General features: G+C 42.3%; 1 protein-coding gene across 5 annotated transcripts in view; it reads right to left on the bottom strand.

The window, feature by feature from the left end:
* The window catches only part of LOC123998125 (diacylglycerol kinase beta-like), a 61,660-nt gene that overhangs the window by 13,205 nt on the left and 26,968 nt on the right, over nt 1-21,487 (bottom strand). For all 5 annotated transcript variants that reach the window (XM_046303065.1, XM_046303064.1, XM_046303068.1 and 2 more), the window contains 7 exons: nt 19,713-19,787; nt 18,017-18,102; nt 16,714-16,803; nt 16,251-16,411; nt 11,275-11,339; nt 1,711-1,801; nt 246-441 (listed from right to left, as the gene is read on the bottom strand). In XM_046303065.1, coding sequence (XP_046159021.1) covers nt 246-441; nt 1,711-1,801; nt 11,275-11,339; nt 16,251-16,411; nt 16,714-16,803; nt 18,017-18,102; nt 19,713-19,787 — 764 coding nt within the window. The remainder of the gene's footprint in view (nt 1-245; nt 442-1,710; nt 1,802-11,274; nt 11,340-16,250; nt 16,412-16,713; nt 16,804-18,016; nt 18,103-19,712; nt 19,788-21,487) is intronic.

The following is a 21,487-nucleotide window of genomic DNA, read 5'->3' as shown; positions in this document are numbered from 1 at the left end:
CCGATCAGCCATTAAGTTGTAGCATTTCAAACCTGGTGTTATCCTGTGTACGTTTGGTTGTAGTACTGATCTGTAAGAGGCATACCTGAATATGAGCAAGCCTTTGACATTTTAAAAGACCTTAAAGGACCTATGTAAAATAACCCATGTAAAATAAATGTGGCAATGTGAACAATGTTTCCTCAAAGTTGGAATTGCAATAAATACATTTCAAATTCACCAGTATCCATCATTACGATAGCTACCTTGGACAGCAAATTGAAGCTCTTTGGGGTCCAGCACTGTTGTCCTCTTATCCTGGGTCTTCTTCCCTCCCCGGCGGTTGCCCCGCCTTTTCCTGCTCTCACCCCACAGGTTGGAGCCGCCATGCATGCTGGGAATGTTTAAAATTGCGATGCCTTCCAAAGAGATGCTGTCTAGGTCCAGAGTGATGCCGTCGCACTTTACAAAGGACAAGGGTCAGGAAAGAAAGTGAGAGAGAGAGAGAGAGAGAGAGAGAGAGAGAGAGAGAGAGAGAGAGAGAGAGAGAGAGAGAGAGAGAGAGAGAGAGGGGGAAGAGGGAAGGAGCAAGAGAGAGAGAGAGAGAGGGAAGAGGGAGGGAGCAAGAGAGAGAGAGAGAGAGGGAAGAGGGAGAGAGAGAAGAGGGAGAGAGAGAGAGAGAGAGAGAGAGAGAGAGAGGGGGAAGAGGGAAGAGGGAGGGAGCAAGAGAGAGAGAGAGAGAGAGAGCGAGAGAGGGATTACATCAAATCAATAATCAAAATGTTCCTCTTGAAACATTTGTGTAGAAATTAAATAACATTAAGTAGATCATGCTAATTATGCATGAGCCAGAGCTTCTCAGTTAGGTGTTATCAAAACTTGACCATGCTCATCTGGCAGCCTTCACTGCTGAGTGATAATTAACAGTTTATGTCAAATCCATTTGATCTTTGACAAGCTGGAAATGTCCATCAGAAGGGGACCTGCCACCAGCCATGACTCCTAACAACCTTATACCAGTACGGCATCCATATTAGGAATTCCCTCAGTTGCCAGCTGTATAATAACAGGCCACTTCTCTGTCCTCTCTCAGTGGAGTTTAAATACATGGCCTGTAATTCCACACCGAACCTGCTCCCCTTCAGTACCATACTAAGTAGCCATCCACGGCTAATTAATGAAGACCTCTACCACCGCTGATGGCTCTGAGGAGGGGAGATGGATCGGCTAGACACCACCTTCATTATCCCTCAATATCACACACAGCAGGACCGTGCCGGGATAATTACCTGTGTGTTGGGCTGAGGATCCGTTAGGGGAGTGGGAGGGGGAGAGGGGCGGCCTCCCTCCCTCCTCAACACTTCCAGACTGAAATTGGTACAAATGGAAGGCTATTTGTGGATCAGGAGGTGGCTGGTGCTCAGTGTCTTAAAATGGTGTGCACTAGATTAGAGGCATTATTCTCTCTCCCCGGGAGATTGTACCAAGGTGTTATACTTTTTGCTTCTTGTTTCCCACTGCATTGTGTCTGCTTTCAAAAGACTTCATTGTGCATGTTAACAGTAGGTGTTCTTGTTGCAGAGAACAGTACAAGTGAGAGTAGTTTATGTTGAATTATTGCTTATTCATTACACAGTAGTGCAATTAAATGGTGACAAGTCATAGCATTAAATAGCATAAAAATACTTAAGTCCCAATCTCCCAAAATTGAAAGCAGGCAGTTGTACTTACCTCAACCTCCAGAAAGTCGTGGAGCTTCTTGCATGTGGCCGAGAAGGTCTCAGAAGTGCCAAACTCAAAGTACCACAGCTTATTCTTTGTTCTGAAAAACAAGACAACAAGAAGTGTAAGGGGACTAGGAGGAAACAAACATCTCTCTCTCCCCACATCAAAATCTCTCTCCCACAGTCAGCAATACAAAAAGGGGATGAAGCGATTTCCCTCTCTCTCACATTCCTCTCTTTTAGTTAGTCTGGGTTTTATGGAATAGCTCTCTATCTATAATAGCATTAATTCATGTACAGTTTTTATTTAAATGTATTTATTTCAGACTTTTCAGAATGGACTTGGAAGTATTCTCCACCATTGTTTATCAACATTTGTAAAAAATAATAATACAACAAGTTTTATTGTCACATACACCCAAGAGGTGCAGTGAAATGTGTTGTTTTACAGGGTCAGCCATAGTAGTACGGCACCCATGGAGCAAATTAGGGTTAAAGGCCTTGCTCAAGGGCACATCGGCAGATTTTTCACCTTGTTGGCTTGGGTATTCAAACCAGCAACCTTTCGGTTACTGGCCCAACACTAAAACCGCTAGGCTACCTGCTGTCCTATAACCCGCTACAGTGAATACCATCCACTATTGTCTGAGAATTTAAAATACATTTGATATTGGATTTTTAAAACATACGTCACTCATGAATCATAATGTCTCACACACGTAGAAGCCCAAAGACTAACGTAAAGCCGAATAACCACTAGGGTATGTGGGGTGGGTACTTAGCATTAAAACACAGCAAGGGGTGAGAGAGGGTAATCTAACTGGCCCTTCATTTAACTGAGGACTGGGGTGCTGCTCCCCTGGTTTCCTAGGGGCACATGATCCCAGAGCTAAGCCTGATGATCAATGACCCTGCTAGTTAGAGTCACCATCTGTTGTTATAACAGTGTGATACTCTGTATAGAGCCTATATGCTTTTACTTTACTGAGCCGGATTGTATTTATTAAGCGTCTCAGAGCAGGAGTGCAGATTTAGGATCAGGTCCCCGCTGTCCATTCATTGCAATCTAAAAAGGTCAAACTGATCCTAGACCAACACTCCTACCCCGAGATGCTTTCTGAATACTGTCCCAGGCGTTAATCTGAAGATTGGTGCAGAACGTAGGCTACACCTTAAGACAGAGCAAGCTTTGAAACAAAGCAAATGGAAACTCTGAAATACTCCACGTGGACCGATGAGTGAGAATTAATAACTGTAGGCCTAATACCCAAAGGGAAACTATTATACAGAACAGAGAACAAAAATATCTATGAAGACAGGATTTCTTCTAGACTCTCCTGGTTTAAAAGGCCTACAAGGTGAATCAATATTACTAAACGCTCTGGTAGCCACAGTTTGGCCAGCAAAGATGACTTGTCTCAACCTATTGCACTCTGCCCATAGAGTTGGTGAGCCTTGAAAGAGTCATAACTCACAGCCCTTTGAGCATGAATTAAGTGGGAGAAAGAAGATATCTATCAACATGTGTTAAGAAAGATGTTCAAACATCTTTTGCTTGGCAAAAACAGATGGAGCAGTCTCTGAATGAGGAATATTAGCTAATCTTTGTAGATTCTGTACTGTACATGTAGTACACATTGGAGTTCAGTTTAATAAGTGAAGTTAATGAGGCATTAATCAACCTCAGGAGGCTGAAGAAATTTGTCTTGTCACCTAAAAACCTCACAAACTTTTACAGATACACAACTGAGAGCATCCTGTCAGGCTGTATTACCGCCTGGTACGGCAACTGTGCCACCCAGAACCGCAGGCCTCTCCAGAGGGTGGTGCGGTCTGCACAACACATCCCCGAGGGCAAACTACCTGCCCTCCACCTACAGCACCCGATGTCACAGGAAGGACAAAAAAACAATCAAGGACAACAACCACCCGAGCCACTGCCTGTTCCCCCGCTACCATCCAGAAGGCGAGGTCAGTACAGGTGCATCAAAGCTGGGACCGAGAGACTGAAAAACAGCTTCTATCTCAAGGCCATCATACTGTTAAACAGCCATCACTAACGCAGAGGCTGCTGCCTACATACAGACTTGAAATCATTGGCCACTTTAATAAATGCAACACTATTCACTTTAATAATGTTTATACATCTTGTATTACTCATTTCATATGTATATACTGTATTCTATACTATCTATTGCATCTTGGCCTATACAGCTCTGCCATTTCTCATCCATATATTTATATTTATATATTCTTATTCCATTCCATTCCTTATTCCATTAGGTATTTGTTGTGGATATTTGTTGTGGATATTCGATGTTAGATATTACTTGCTAGATATTGCTGCACTGTCATAACTAGAAGCACAAGCATTTAGATACACTCGCAATAACATCTGCTAAACATGTGCATATGACCAATAACATTTGATTTGATGGCGGACTAAATGCTGCTCTAACATTCACAGCATCACATCACATCCCATCCGTATAGAGGAAGTTTATGAGCACCAATGTCTATTTACAGCTAAATGCTTGACTTTCTTTAGAGATTTCTTTGAAAGCACACCACACAGCCAACAGAAGATTCATCATCATGGGGCTTTCGCGAGAGAGAAAAAAACAACCTTACCAGTGCTGACATGCAGAACTGAAGACAATAAAAAATGGCCTTCTTTTCGCTGGAATCAAAGCCTCACAAGCAGGATGTATTAGTGTAAGCAGAGTAACAATCACTAAATTATTGATTTCCTCATTAGGAGTTTTGTCAGGGCCATTTGGCTGCTTTATAAATTAGCTTTCATTAGCCACTTGCAGGATAGGCCAGCCTCAGTGTTGATTTATAATGTGCAAGATGGTCAATAGGTGCGGGAAGAGAGGAGTAAGGAGAGAGAGGGAGAGAGCGAGAGAGGGAAAGCGAGAGCAAAAGAGAGAGCGAAAGAGAGCGAGAGACAGTGGGGGAAGACATGGGGCGTGCTGAGAGGCCCTACTACACAATGACACATCTAGCATCTCTCAAACATGACTTCCAACAGCTGCCCTGGGCTCCATGTGCAACCCTCACCATAAATCTGGGTGCTTAGCAGACCTAGCACAAGGACGGCTACAGCAAATGCGCAATGTAGGCTATTTCAAATACTATTTGAACCCAGGTCTGGTTCCTTCTCAAGAGAGACTTGTCTATGGCAGCCGAGAACGACAACACACAAGCACTCCTGTCGCAGACAAAACACAAATGCAGACATGAGCATCATTTGCAAACAAACAAATGTGGTGGCCTATTCGCAAGTCTATTAAAAAACAAAGCAACTTGTGGTGTGACTGAAACTAAACGATGTGCAGCCTTTACACCTGCAGTGAGCTGTTGGAGGAATAATTTGCAGCACTCGCTGAGGTGAAATTGTTTTGGTTTGTTTTTGTTATTTTCAAGAGGCTCTAGCACATCTGAAGCACTGCGACCTTTAAGTCACAGGGGAACTACCCAGGTTTCCAAGCAGCTGTATTATTTGGTTGCCAGGCGGAAAGTTCCTCTCTGTTTACATGAGAGGCAAACTCAAGAGGCTATTACTCTCCTCTGATGTACAGTACCTTTTGTACAGTGCACCACTTATCACCACAGTAATAGGCTTAATACAGCATGTCTAAAACACATAACATACAGTACACACAGCACATACAGTACACACAGCACATACAGTACAATATAACCAAAACCAAACACAGCACTTTCTAGGCAGTCTCAAGTCGACTTTGTAGTAGTTAAAGATGGGAATAGATAGTTGACATCTGAATGTCCTGATTGTTCCCTCTACTTAATGTAGGATGTCTGCAACATGTGTAAAACGTACAGTAGTTTATACAGTAAATTCACTCTTTCAGTACAATATCAAGGTTATATTTTACTGTAAACTAAACCAAAACACAGCACTTTGTCCTTCTCAAGTCTACTTAACGTAGTCAAAGGGAATAGACAAAGTCAAAATCAACACTACTACAGCATTGTCTTCTTTCCAGTACAACAAAACCAAAACGCAGCACTTTTCCGTCTACTACTTTGTGTAGTAGTTAAACATGGGAACAAGTATAACTGATAGAGTCGACATCTGACTGTCCTGTCGATTGCCTCCACTTAACCTAACAAGAGAGCCATGGCAACAAATCATGGCCTTATCTCCCTGTTCATGAGATAATTAGGAGCATCCCATTGGCCCCATCGGATTCCCATCCTTTATGTGCTGATAGACTGGCGCTCAGCACCATGATCTGAAACACAGCTGGAACAGGGAGAAGCTCCAATGAGATGGCCATTGAGGATCAATGGAGAATCAACTGAAAATGATGATCATCTGAACACATTGATACTTTTAATGTGGGTCAAGAGATTTGACTTTTGAATATAAAGGGGTTTCATTAACCAGTGTGTCCATAACATCATAACTTATAGTATATTGCAAATGTAGTTCAAAAGTTCATGTTGAAGATCAGATAAACAAAGAAAGGTACTTTTTTCCACCACTGAGTGCACGAGAGACAATATGTAGCTACAACTGCGATGTCAAAAGACAACACTGTCTCAGGTTTCACCAACCAGTGAAGCATGCAGCTTCCTGTGCAGACTTAACACAGTATTATGCCCCTGTTCTCTCCTCATCAGTCAACTCATCTACTTTATAAACCCCTGTCTCATCACTGTATTGTCAAAGGCAAACGGGCTTCAGTGTAGCATGGCCAGGCTCTCCCCAGGCCACAGCACCTTGCAATACTCTTCAATGCTCTTTCTACTGTCCACTGTTAGCACGAGGCACAGCGCCATTGATTTTTCCCTCTGACACTTCATCTAAGCCCCCATGATCTATGACCTTATTTCCACACTAATTTATTTTTGATCAGAGGTGATAAATATCACATTGACATAACCAACTCTTTGTGCATTGCATCAATGCACTGTTTTGTTTAACATGACACCGCCCCGAGTGCTACAACTCTGACTGGCAGCTTGAAAAATGGCCTGTGTCGTGTTGTCTCCCCTTTCTTAAAGAGACATGCCAAATAAAACAGTACAATGAATGGGTTTGTTTTGAACTCCAAGCAAAGGATCCCTGGGTGTATTTAAAATATCAGTATCCTCCCAGCAAACCAAAAGTGTTTGTCAAATGTCTCCGAGCATTTGTTATGTTGCAAATGTTCTCATAACACAATTATTATGCTAATTATTAGACAATGTTTGCATAAAACATTCGCCTGATGTTGCAAGATCGTTCCCAGGACACATTTAGTCTGTTCTTTAAAAAGGTTCCTTTAAAAAGGTTCCCAGAATGTTTCATTAGATTGTGGGAACATTGTGTGGATATGACAAGGTTCCCAAAACACTAAAACTGTCCAGTTGTGCTGACATTCAGATAATGCTTGTATCAGGGTGCACAAAACATTCCTTTGATGTTGCAAGAACATTGACAGAACAGCGTTTAAGTTAAAGGTTCCCAGAACATTTAATTAGGTTATGGGAACAGTGTGGGTACAAGATATGCTCTGTTGTGATGACATTCCATGTTTAAGTTAGGTTGCTCTCGACATTCCCTTAATGTTTTAAGAATGTTGACAGAACACCTGGTCCAACATTTTTAAAGGTTCCCAGAACATTTAATTAAGTTATGGGAGTTGTCTGGATGTTGCAAGAATATTCTCATATTGTACTTAAATAGGTTGCACAGAACATACCCACAATGTTGCACAATGTTCCACAATTTCCAAATGAGTCTGTTTTTATTACTTTTATTTGTTTTAGGTTTAGCATACCATTCCATTGATGTTCACACAATATATATTTTAATGTTTTGGGGATGTTATCATCATGTTAATAAAACCCTAACTAGAACTTAATGGGAATCTTAGCTAATGTTCTGGGAATGTTCCTGGGATAGCTCGATTCATTTTATTTGAGTTTATAAAACATGTTCTTGTCTTGGAACTTTTCTGTTACAAAGCTCAGCTCATACTATAAAGAGGGATCTTTTTTGTTTTTGTCCAATATTGAAATACAAATAATCCTAGATTCATCACAATAAATGTACAGAAGTAACAGAATGGCTTGTAAGAGATATGGTCCTATCAATTGTTATAATATAGGGACTACAATAATCAGACACATAAAATCTAAAAACTATGTATCTAATGTATATTATTTGCTGTCTGTTATCTCTCACCCTAGACGTGAACATACTGCTGGTGGGAAGGTGTGAGAAGGGAAACTGTGTAGCCAGCTGGTGGCTCTGCAGGGGCTATGGGGGCTCGACAGAGGATGGGGGACACAACAGGGACTAGGAGACTTTTGGAGGAGTGGTGGGGAGTCAATATGTGGCTGGTGTCTTGGACAGTAAGAGCTGCTGCTACAATATGAGAAACCAGAGGGCATTGAGACTACTATTGGGCTTTCATCTACAATCTTAGAAAAAAGGTATCCAAAAGGGTTCTTCGGCTGGTTTTAGGTAGAACCCTTTTTGGTTCCATGTATCACCCTCTCTGGAAACGGTTCCACATGGAAGCCCAAAGGGTGATATCTGGAACCCAAAAGGGTGATATCTGGAATCCAAAAGGGTTCTACACCTTTTGTTTCTAAGCCTGTATATAAGTGTCATATTAAATATTACATACCAACCAGTTAGAATTAGAGTCTATGGGATTTACTGAACAAGACTGGTGGCTCACTTCTGAGGTCCAGACAAGTGTGAAACTATGTTTATATACGATACGGCTGTATGTGTGTGTATCCATTCATTAGTGAGTGTGTGCGTTTGTTCATTTTTGTGTGTACAGTATATGTATGCGTATGCGTGTGACTGTGTGTACATTCACACTGGGTTGGGGACAGGGCCACAGGTGAGGTCTCTCTAAATTACACTCACAAGTGGCCATTAATTATAGATGACATCCTGGTCAGACAAACGATTTCATCCTCAAATGAGGTCCGAGGGCGGCCCCTGCCCGGGTCCACAGGGGCCCTGTGGGGAAGCGGTTGGGAGTGTGTGTGGCAGTGTGTGAGTGGATCCAGTGGGCCCTGTGTGCACGGCAGGCTTTGATGAACACACTCATTATGCTAAAGAGCGCTCCATGCCTGGGCTTCCCTGTGCCTCCAGGAAAGGTTAACGCCAGAGTGGTTCAACAGAACAGCCACAGGCTACATGAGGGAGAGTGGTAATATAACCAGTGCTTAAGACAGTAGTAGTAATAGTAATAGACTGCCATACATCAAATACAATACCTCAGGCTTAGAACACAGACCTGTGTTTGTGGCCATTGAACTGTTGCTAACAGATTATTGAAATTGGCTGAATGTGTAGCTGTTTTTGAGGGTACAAAGGCAAAGACGACGAGAATATCTCTACCTGGCTATAAATCACGTATTTTTCTTTCTTTCCACCCCCCCTTACATTCTCTCTCTCTTTCTGAGGCAGAGATTAGTGTGTAATTACATGGGAGATCAGTAACAAAGAGAGAGAAAGAGGAGCAGTATATTTTAACTAGGCAGAGGGAGGTAGTGTGTGGCGTCGTCACGGGTCGACTGATTGTCTTACTTTTAATCCTCGACCTCATTATCACCTCTTGGTCAGGCTGCAGTCAGTAAATGAATCTATCTGCCGACGTGTCAAATCTTCACACATTCTTCCTCATAACCGCCCAGAGGTGCCAAAACAGAGAGGGAATCACCCCCGGCCCGGCCCCAGCATTCATTACATTCATCAACCAAATCCCCTCGTTTCATAATTTAAAACACAATATGCCATTATTTTGTTGCTAATTAAACCTGATCAAATATGTATGTCTTCTTTAAGGTCAACCCGATGACAAATGTAATTGATATCCTCTGAAGAAAGAGAGAAAGACTGCGAGAAAGAGAAAGTAGTGCAGTCTCTGTTGTGATTTCGAAGGGGGGGGAAGGGAGGAATGGAGTGGGGGGATTCATTGTAACTTAGTAGTCTCTCATGCCAGGCCTGATGGCTGCTGGAAGACAGTAATACAGTAACTGAGAGATGGTGAATTTATCTGATTTGGAAGAGTCGGACATGTAAATGCAGTTCAACTGTGACACGTGGGAATGTGTGTCAGGCTGTGTTTTTGAGTTGGGGCTGCTGTGAACTTTTAATGTGTCTGGGTGTTGGCTTTACACAGGCCCAAATGTTCTATCCTGTACAGACACTGTTCTCTGCCTTACACCCGCTATTGAACACTGTTCATACACTCGGAAGGAAATGGCTCCATGATAAGTTGCATTCTACTTGCAATGGACATGAGCCCCTTGGACAAATCCAACAAAATATATGCTACCTTGAAAAACTATAATCATGCATTATTCAATTGGCAAGGATAGTGTGTAATAGAGAGATCCTAAACCCATTCCCTCCTGTAAATTATTCATTGAATTCAAATAACAGATGGTATCATTTTCTTAAAATATCTCAATCATTTTTCACATGGTCTTAAAATGGTATAAAACAATATATTTGATGTCTTTGTATACATGTTTCGTGTACTGTGTATTAATATATATATATAGCCATATAGTGTTAATGATTGATATTAACAGTTTGGGAATTGAGATTTAACCCAATGATTTAAAAAGACGGTGTGGCTAAACCTGTACCTTCAATGTATAGCTACACTAGCATTGGAATATGCCTAAAACACACATACTGGAGAGAAAAAAAACACAAACTGCAATACAAGGAACATTTGAGTACTCTCCCATGTATAATTTTGCACCGCAGCAACCCTTTGCAGATCACGTAGCCGAAACAAACCTTTGGATAATAGTTTGCTAATTGTTGAACTAAAGTCAGAGTAAATATGATAAATGAATACAAATGGGATTATTAGGAGACTGTGTGCCATCACTCCGACAGATACATGATGTCAAACTACCCAAGCAAATTCAATTACCCACGCCATTACTCCCTACTGCTAGTGGAGACGTATTGGTCGTGTTAAATATTGATGGGAACATAGACGCCACATTTGTTCATCTCCAACGATATTTAAGGTAATCACAGATGCTAAAATTTGAGGCATGTCCATTTACTGCATCAAGTGACTACTGAAAAAAAAGTAGAAAGAGTCTATTGCAATAGGAGGGTTCCAGCCATGTTTTTAAAGGACAAAGGTTCAGTATTGTATAGAGCTTTCTGACTTGGTGAGTATTTCTGTTCACAGGTGTCACACTACCAGAGGTCTTGAATGCCACCTTTTTCCCCATATTGCTAAATGAAGGATCCACTTCAGAACTATCCCTAGTATGTTTGAACTGTATAGTTTGACAGAACCTACTGTATACATTGACCAATCAAACAATCTAAAAGTCCCCCCTGTACCAATGCAAAATCTGCCTGACTCCTAAATATATTTGTAGTAAACAAAACAAAAATCAGATAGACATGGGCTAAAGTATGAGGAAAGAGAGAGAGGAGTTAACCATATACCAGTAAGAAGTGGCAGCTTCACAGGTGCTGACAGTCAACAGGGGAGGGAGGAGTTAACATGCAGTGTTGGTGAAGTGTTGGTTAAAACCCAACAACACATACCTGCTGTTAAAGCGTTCAGGGTGTCTCTCCCTCATCATGTGGAACCGATGTGCAATGGAAGCATCCTAAATAAGGGAGAGAAAATAACATGGATTCAGCAATGACTTTGATTTGTATACGAATGTATGCAGTGGAAAAGGCCTATTAACCAATGACTGTATAAATAAGGAGTACATTACTAGTCAAAGGTTTGGACACACCTACTCATTCCATTTTTTTTGTAATTTATTTGTAAAAAAAAAAATGTTTTGGTTGCTACATGATTCCATATGTGTTATATCATAGTTTTGATGTCTTCACTTCATTCAACAATGTAGAAAATAGTTCAAATAAAGAAAAACCCTGGAATGAGTAGGTGTGTACTGTATATTAGGGGTATAAAACTGTATACACTGTATACACATTTTCCTTTTGTAATAAGCTACAAGACTAAAAGAGTTTACATTTACATGTGGGATATTGTTATTTAAATGAATTCATTTATGAGATAAAGATGTCGCAAAATAGAGGCAAGATGTTGGTACTAAAATCAATACGATGGCTTTTTAAGTAGTCTCAGCCAACTTTCTATTGCACCCAAAAAACGACAAATATGCCCGATGCATATTGATATGCCTAAACAGAACCAGGGTGTTTTTGAATTCCTGGCCAACTGGAAGGCGGTGGTTGAGGTTTGAGCCAGGGATGAGGGTATTGACAGAGAGCTTGACGAACAGCACGCCGTCTTTCCACACAGGCTAATTAATTAAACACACATTGCTAGTAATCACAGCTCCCAACGTACAGGATGCTGCCGGCTCCCCTGGCAACCAACTTGTTCTCTCTCTCTCTCTCTCTCTCTCTCTCTCTCTCTCTCTCTCTCTCTCTCTCTCTCTCTCTCGCTCTCTGACCCGGGGCTAGAAGTGCACCACATTGGTAGACTCACTGGTAGTGTTGGGTGTGTGTGTGTGTGTGTTTGCATGCATGCAGGCATGTGTGATGATAATGACAGACTGATATTGACAGCTACTCTATTAATCAAGAGAATCTAAGGAAAGAAAATCTGTGCCTGTTTGTTGAAGAGTCGGTGTATTCTATGAAATGCTACCAAAAAAGTAGACTACCCTTGGGCCATTTGAAGATGAAACCTCACTAGAATTTACCATGGTCTTTGTGAGTCACAATGATTGCCAAGTAAAAACAACAACTGACGAATAGTCTTCAACCACAAAAAGGGGGGAAAACTTCAGGAAACTTTTAGGGTTTGTTCCTATCCCCCCCACTTGAGCAATCTGTTTTGACCCGCTCCATGTTGAGTGGCTCTATTGAAACGCCAGCCACAGGGAGGACCCCCTGCTAGCTCTCAGTACAACATGTAGGAGAAACCCCAAAAAATCAATGCCGTTTTCTTGATGTCTTTTCAAGACGCTGTTAAATAAAGACCAAAGAATTTCCAAGATCCCCGCAGACTCTATTTATCTTCAACATGAGCCAGAAGAGGTGAGATGATGGATATATCTGAAAGATTGGAACTTGATTTTCTTACAAACAGGACAATAACTGAAAACAAGAGAGTGAAAGGAAGGAGGAGTTGTTTCCCTTTTGGTTTGAAATCTGTGAAAATATACTGCAGCTCAAAAACCAGTGAGCAACCACTTCAAGTAACCTCCAAATTGAAGAACGTACACTATAACCTTGTATACAATATGTCAAATCAAAGCTAATTGTATTGGTTGCGTACACATATTTTGCAGATGTTATCGCGGGTGTAGCAAAACGCTTATGTTCCTAGCTCCAACAGTGCAGTAATACCTAGAAATACTAAACAAAACACACTAATCCAAAAAAAATCAAATAAAGGAATTAAGAAATATATAAATATTAGAATGAGCAACGTCAGAGTTCGGTGTGCGTAGACATTGGTGTGTATAGACATTATGGACAGTATATGAATGGAAAATGTGTTTACAGTAGTAGTTATATAGGATGAACCTTGACTAGAATACAGTATATACATAAGTGGGTAAAACAGTATGCAAACATTATTAAAGTGACCAGTGTTCAATGACTATGTACATATTGCAGCAGTCTTGAGTACCGGGTGTTAGCCGGCTAGTAACAGTGACTAAAGTTCAGGGCAGGGTACTGGGCGGAGGCCAGCCAGTAGTGACTATTGAAAAGTCTGATGGCCTGGAGATGGCCAGCTTTGATACACTTGTACTGTCTCCGCCTTCTAGATGGTAGCGGGGTGAACAGGCCGTGGCTCGGGTGGTCGAGGTCCTTGATGATCTTCTTGGCCTTCCTGTGACAGCAGGTGCTGTAGATGACCTGGAGGGCAGGCAGCGTGCCCCCGGTGATGTGTTGGGCTGACCACAGCACCCGCTGGAAAGCCCTGCAGTCCCGGACAGTGCAGTTGCCATACCAGGCGGTGATACAGCCCGACAGAATGCTCTCAATGGTGCATCTGTAGAAGTTCCTGTCCTTCCTGTAGACGTTCCCGTCAGTCTTTAACTGTAACTAGATGGACTGCAACTACATTCCACTAAAGCTACTTTGTTCCTCAGGGCCAATTTAATGTAGCGCAAGTTCATATGTACAATAAGAGGACAGTAGATTATCTGAGCTGATGATACAAACATCTTCAACCTCAATCCCCGAACAGCAGTAGGACAATGAAGTCTCACTCTCACACTCCCTCATCTTGGGGACGCCTTCAAATAATTACCATTGTAAAACTCTGGCACCCAAATTAATACAGGACGTGTGTAATGTAATGTGCCCTCATAGCTCAAAGTTTAGTCCAATTATGAGTGGTGCTCAGGCAGCTGATGACTCTCCTTCACGGGGAGAGTAATGACTTTGACATGCGAGCCTGGGTCATTAGACGAACTGACTGCATCATCTTAGGACCTCCTCTGTGATTAGGTCTGTTCCTTCAGCACACTAAGCCCTGATTGAGATCATTACACTTCACGTCACTTTAACGTCCTCATAAAGGGATGGCGACATTAATTCCATTCAACTGGACGGAATGGCTGGATTGGAAGGATAGGAACAGGAGGTGTGCTAAAATAGTTGACGATGTGGTCGGATGATGGTCTATTGGGAAGACTTTATGACTTGGCGTTTGGTGTAAATCTTGTAAAAATGGAAGAGGAAGTTGTAGGTGATCCTGGTACTTTGTGAAGTTTGACAGGGATGGTGGGTTTAAAATATGTTTTGAAATATACTCTCCCCATCCAACACGGTTACCCGTTCATTCACCAACCCCTGGGCTTGTGCAAGTTCAAACACGCCTTTCGGTTTGTGCAAAGCCCGAGCCACCTTCAACGCCTGATGCAATGGCAGGTTGATGCTTATTGTCATGAATCTGAAATGAGTGTTTTCCGCTGGATGGGCCAGCTGCAAAGTAAAAATTGGCTATATTGTAAAAACTCATGGAAAACAAAAATGAGATTTTGGTCTTAATTTAATTAAGGTTAGGTTTAAAATCAGATTTTATGACTTGGTGGCCTGTGCCAGCTAGGAACCATTCTGTAGAGCTGCCTCCAGCGCAATAACAACAATGAATGCCAACCTGTGTTGCAATGCTTAGAATTTTTAAGACGAAAAAAGATGTGTACTCTGCACATGAAATGTTTGAAATCCAATAATAAGATGCTTATGATTACACTTTTCTGTGGCTCGACATAGTGAACCCTTTTGGTTTACTACTGATCCTCCGAGGTTGACTCGACAGAAATGTCATTACAGAAACAATCTTTCTTCATCTGCATAATCTCTGAGGTAATTATTAGCTTGACTTGTTTTGTAATCTTTATTGTATTCAGTGTTTCTTTCCAGCGGAAAGCAAGATTTGATGTGAAATGTGACAAAATATATCACACTCAATTCCATCGAGAGCTACGAATCTTCCTAATCCTGGGAAAACAACTTCATTTGTCAACACGTTCGTTAGATACTAATCCCACTGTTAGAAGGCCATGAAAATAGTGTTAATAACAATGAAGTCTATTGGTTGCAATGGCTTAAAGTAATACTTCTGCTAAGGCTGCTACCCTTCTTTGGTTGAAGGTTATTGCAATATCTGTACATACATTCAGGATACATGTTTTGCCTCAAGCACCAACGAATATTGAGGAATTATGAGAGAAATGATCTTGATTTATTCCAATGCTTACAACCCCTTCGTCTGTTAAGTGGACCTACCTTCGTCAATACGGGACAAAGCCACGGTATTTATTTGACTAACATTTCTAAGGACATGCATCCCTCATTTCCACGTCATGTTCGAATGTCACAACACCAAGATGCCGCCGTCTCCCAACCTGCAAATGTCAATTACCGTATTTCCCCTGACATTTATCAGTAATGACCCACACGAGCTGGGTGTAATCAGTGTCATTATGTTGAAGATGGACAGAGATGGGCCCCGACTCTTCTGTTGATGAGTTTAAAGGTGCGTAACACCACGCAGATGCACAAAATACAACATATTCTTCGATCAGAGGTGGTTGACGCTTTAACACATCTCAATGAAGGCCTATTAACTAGCATTTGATCAAAATGAGTAAGATTACTCAGAAGAACATATGACTGTGTTGCTTCTTTAAATTCGGTATAGAGTATCCAATTTATCCAATTGAGGCCTTTGTGTAGATTATTCGAATGAAATGGATGATCCACGATAAGCATGAAGCTGTCAGTCGTGTTGTTTTAGGCGAGAGCCTTAGATCAAACATGGCCCTCTCCTATTGACTAGTCCAGTTTGTTGACCCACCGTTCTTGCTGAAAGGGATAGATCATTTTAGATATTTAGATATGTGTTTACTTATCTTGAAAGCAGTCTATGGACAAGGAGTGACTGCAATCCACACTTTCGCTTTGTTAAAATAGCCACTGCCAAGATGTGCTAATATTAGGAAACAAATATTTCAAATCACTGAACTAGGCCTTTAATGTGACATATGCTCTGTATATTAGTGTAAGTAACTCACCACCCCAATAGAGAAATAGTTGTTGACGATGCTGTAAGGCACAGGGTCTCCCCTCTCTTCCTTGTCCGTGGGTGTGACGTTAATCTTCCAGCGGTCCAACATCACCTCGGAGCTGTTCTCTATGTCCCTCAGGATGTTCAGAATGCTCTCTCCCTCATAACCTAATATACAAACAACATAGGATAGCTTATGTTGTAGATAATACCCCAGAACATAAGCTAAAACCTGTTACAGTATAGGCCATAAGTATTTTATTATAACATTATTCTCTGTAACTATTTATGCCTCCTGATTTATTCCTACATGCAGACATCGGTAACATTTACAGTCAAAGGAGAAAATGAATATATGTTCAAATCTAAATTCAATCTCATGAATCATGTAATTGGACAACAAAAATGAGGCCACACATTTATGTGAAAAAATTGCACACTTTGGGTCAGTAAATTGCTATTAAACATACCTCCTCCCCATCGCAGACACCTTGCCAGGTCATTTCCTGTTCCAAGGGGAAGTACACACACAGGGGGGTTCCTGTCCAGATTGGCCTTATCTACACAAGAGGTACAACAAAAACATCATACTGTATTATTATTACTATGCCATTGAGCAGACGCTTTTATCCAGAGCAACTTACAGTCAAACAGGGCTCCCGAATGGCGCAGCGGTCTAAGGCACTCCATCTCAGTGCTAGAGGCGTCACTACAGACCCTGGTTCGATTCAAGGCTGTATCACAACCGTCATTGGGAGTCCCATGTAACCTTACTTGACCAGGCAAGTCAGTTAAGAACAAATTCTTATTTACAATGACGGCCTACACCGGCCAATCACCCCTATGGCACTCCCAATCACGGCCGGTTGTGATACAGCCTGGATTCGAACCAGGGTGTCTGTAGTGACGCCTCAAGCACAGAGATGCAGTACTTAAGACCGCTGCACCCCATAGGGTGGCGCACAATTGGCCCAGCGACAGAGGACCTCACCCCCACATTCGGACCACAACAACAACAAAACTGAACACGGTTCCACTTTAATATACTGTATACATTCTTATTTAACTTTGATTTGTCCAGGTCTCTGAGTAAAAAATAAAAAAATCCCATTCAGTGCAGCATGGTTATCTGACCTTCACTCAAATCTAAACTCTGACATCTGTGCAACAACAAACGGCGACGTGAATGTCCAGTCTCACAGGCTATTTCAGGAGTAGCATTCATTCTGTCCATGTTATTACTTCTCTTTGTTTTGATTGATAAAAAAATGGAGGCAATTTTTAAAGGCAGAACCAGGAATAAGTCTTCAAGGAAAAATGGACTTGAGGCCGTTTCTCAAATGACGACTAATATGCCGATTTTGAACTCACATAATCATCCTGTTTTTACCTCCCTTGAACACGCCGGCTTGGACGTAATGAAAATGTTTATATACAAATCATAAAAGTATATTTGATGTTTTCTTGCAAAATAACAAGAGCACAGTTAATTTCACCAAAGTAATACAAAATAATAATAATTGAAACGCACAAAAAAATGTCACTGTACGGCACAATTGTACAGGTTTTGAAGAAAGCACAATGAAATGTTAAGGAAAGGGGGAAAATGTTATAATGCAAAAGTTATGTTATATTTAGAATTGAGAGGACCAAATTCATACTTAGGGCTAGTTCCATTCATCCCACTAGTATAATCACTAGTATTTACCAGGATGTGTTCACCAGTCTGTTCACCAATGTAACACTGGTGTGGCAGTGGAAGTGGACACTCACCTATGAAATCCAGAATCCAACCGACTGTCCCATCCCCACCACAAGCTAACACTCTGAAATCTGGAACCTCTCGGAAGAAATTCAACCTTGAACACAAAAAAAAAATCATATTCACAATATCAATCATGTAATGCAGGAAAGAATCCCCTTTTAGAGAGAAACACATTATTTTCTTTATCTACTATAAATTCAATAAAAATCTTCAGACATTCTGCCCTGAGAAAATGCACTATTTAGTCCAACAGTAAATTGAACTCAAGGCTACCTTATTCAAAAGGTACTGTAAGTGTTTTATCTCCATACTTATCCCTATTTTATCTCACATCTACAGCATATTGTAACTTTGCTGCACTGGAGCGGCTCTGCAAAGGCCCCTATAATCTCACAAAATAACACATATCACATTGACAATTATTCCTTCAGCCAGCTAGTCTGTTCAGAGGCTAATCAGATCAAGATGGCCAATGTTCAGTCCAACTTCTTCCGTTCCTTCACAATAACAAAGCCCTAACTGAATGAGGGAGCCTCCAAACCTCATACGGCGGATAAATGATTCGCTCAATTACTCTCCAACTGGGACTGCAAACCGCATTAGGTGCAAAACAGACGGCCGCGAACATGAAAGGCAACTTTGGGGATATTTAAATACCAAGAAACAAACACTTCATTTGGGCTAATTGCATTAGCGCTAGTGCTAATTGACAGCAGTGTGTGCGGCTGCCTCAGCCTGCTAGTGACCACGGTGACCAGTCACCTTGCTAATGCCAACCGCATTACGTTCACTTCACCAAATATTAACAAGGTTACAGCTGGGCAAGGTCATCTGGAATGTTCCCAACTAAAGATAGAGAGGGGCTTCTTCTGAGTGCAACACGTCTCTTAGAGCCTCGTCAATAAACATGGCCTTCCCAGCCAACAAAGCTCCAAACACAGAGAATCAATACTGAAGACAATATGGCCGACAAGGTCAATTTCAAATCTTACGACTGTGTAAGATAAATATATGGCGTAAAGCCATTATTTTGCCCCTCTGGGCCACTGTAATTATGAGCATAAACTTAACTGTCTACAAAAGTTTATATTGGACTTTTCCTCTTCGCAAACCATTTACATTCTGCTTTCAAAACCTAATCAAAGTCCAGCAACATCAGAGCACGGCAGTGACGTGTTCCTGCATTTCAGAATGTTCCGGAGTTGGTGTGTCTAAAACAAAAGGGGCGGAACCTTGTGCATCGAGATGATCTGCTCATCTTCTTAATCATAGACACGCATAGTCCAACAACCCCAGACCCATGCCTGTGCAGCCTACAGCAGTATACTTGATCACACATCAGCATGCCTCGCCTCACTCACAATATATCACTATTCCCACACAATGTAACCAATACTAGACTCAAGCACAGTGTTGTTGTCTCACTGTTTGTGATCTCCGATCTCACCTTTCAATCACGTCTGCATATGAATCCGGATTGAGTGAGAGGCTCAAATTGAGAGACCTCCCCTGCATGAGATGTTGGATATTATGACTGGGCAACAGCGGAATACATTAGGGCTTTGTAAACAGTCGCTCATCCACCACCCTGATTCCACATGTAACTTGAGGATAATAACGATAGTTGAATCATGACTGTAAAGTGTTCTGTGCACTTTAGGTGATGTTGCTTAGTCTGTGTGAGATGATTAGAGCAGAACTTACCCAGGCATGGGTCCGTTCTTGGCCAGGTTGTATACCTGCCTAGGGTTTAAGAGGTACTGGAATTTTCTGTAGATCCTGGAGGAGAGGAGAAGAGAGAAGAGGAGATGAGAAAAGAGGAGAGTAGGAAAGAGGGAAAAAAGAGAAACAAGGAAAGAAAAGGATGAAATTGTGTCAACCAGCAATATAGTGTTGAGTTGACCCACAGAAACCTACTGAAACATCTCCCCCTTACAGCTACCACAGAACATCTGGATCGTGAAGAAAAGTCCAAATGCAAACGCTTAATTGAAATGTGATCAACTGAACCTGTCATGTTTGTCATTTATTATCATGTCTTGTCCCTGTGCTCCCCATTCTATTCGTTTCCCTCTGCTGGTCTTATTAGGTTCTTTCCCTCTTTCTATCCCTCTCTCTCCCCCTCCCTCTCTCACTCTCTCGCTCTCTCTTCTCTCTATCGTTCCGTTCCTGCTCCCAGCTGTTCCTATTCCCCTAATCATCATTTAGTCTTCCCACACCTGTTCCCGATCCTTTCCCCTGATTAGAGTCCCTATTTCTTCCTTTGTGTTCCGTTCCTGTCCCGTCGGTTCCTTGTTTAGAATTCACCGTGCTGTGATTGTGTATCGCCCTGTCCTGTCGTGTTTTTGCCTTCATCAGATGCTGCGTGTGAGCAGGTGTCTCTGTCAACTACGGCCTGCGCCTACCCGAAGCGACCTGCAGTCTGTGGCCGCTTCTCCTGTTATTCCCCTCTACAGACTAGAGGATTTCTGTTATTCCCTGTTTGGACTTGAATAAACTCTGTTTCTGTTAAGTCGCTTTTGGGTCCTCTTTCACCTGCATGACAGAAGGAACCGACCAAGGAATGGACCCAGCGACTTCAGACGCTCGTTACACTGCCGTCAAGATCCAAGGAGCCATGCTCGGCAGACACGAGCAGGAATTGTCTGCTGCTCGCCATGCCGTGGAGAACCTGGCCGCTCAGGTTTCCGACCTCTCTGGACAGTTCCAGAGTCTACGTCTCGTGCCACCTGTTACTTCCTGGCCTGCCGAGCCTCCAGAACCTAGGGTTAATAACCCACCTTGCTACTCCGGGCAGCCCACTGAGTGCCGCTCCTTTCTCACGCAGTGTGAGATTGTGTTCTCTCTCCAACCCAACACATACTCTAGAGAGAGCTCGGGTTGCTTACGTCATTTCACTCCTTACTGGCCGGGCTCGAGAATGGGGCACAGCTATCTGGGAGGCAAGGGCTGATTGCTCTAACAAGTTCCAGAACTTTAAAGAGGAGATGATTCGGGTTTTTGACCGTTCAGTTTTTGGTAGGGAGGCTTCTAGGGCCCTGGCTTCCTTATGCCAAGGTGAACGGTCCATAACGGATTATTCTATTGAGTTTCGCACTCTTGCTGCCTCTAGTGAGTGGAACGAGCCGGCGCTGCTCGCTCGTTTTCTGGAGGGACTCCACGCAGTGGTTAAGGATGAGATTCTCTCCCGGGAGGTTCCTTCAGATGTGGACTCTTTGATTGCTCTCGCCATCCGCATAGAACGACGGGTAGATCTTCGTCACCGGGCTCGTGGAAGAGAGCTCGCATCAACGGTGTTTCCCTGCTCCGCATCGCAACCATCTCCCTCCTCTGGCTTTGAGACTGAGCCCATGCAGCTGGGAGGGATTCGCATCTCGACTAAGGAGAGGGAACGGAGGATCACCAACCGCCTGTGCCTCTATTTGCGGAGTTGCTGGACATTTTGTTAATTCATGTCCAGTAAGAGGCCAGAGCCCATC

Source organism: Oncorhynchus gorbuscha, linkage group LG15, assembly GCF_021184085.1.
Source record: "Oncorhynchus gorbuscha isolate QuinsamMale2020 ecotype Even-year linkage group LG15, OgorEven_v1.0, whole genome shotgun sequence".
Taxonomy (NCBI): domain Eukaryota; kingdom Metazoa; phylum Chordata; class Actinopteri; order Salmoniformes; family Salmonidae; genus Oncorhynchus; species Oncorhynchus gorbuscha.
The sequence above is the reverse complement of the archived record's forward strand: the minus strand, read 5'-3'. Positions and strand labels throughout refer to the sequence as shown.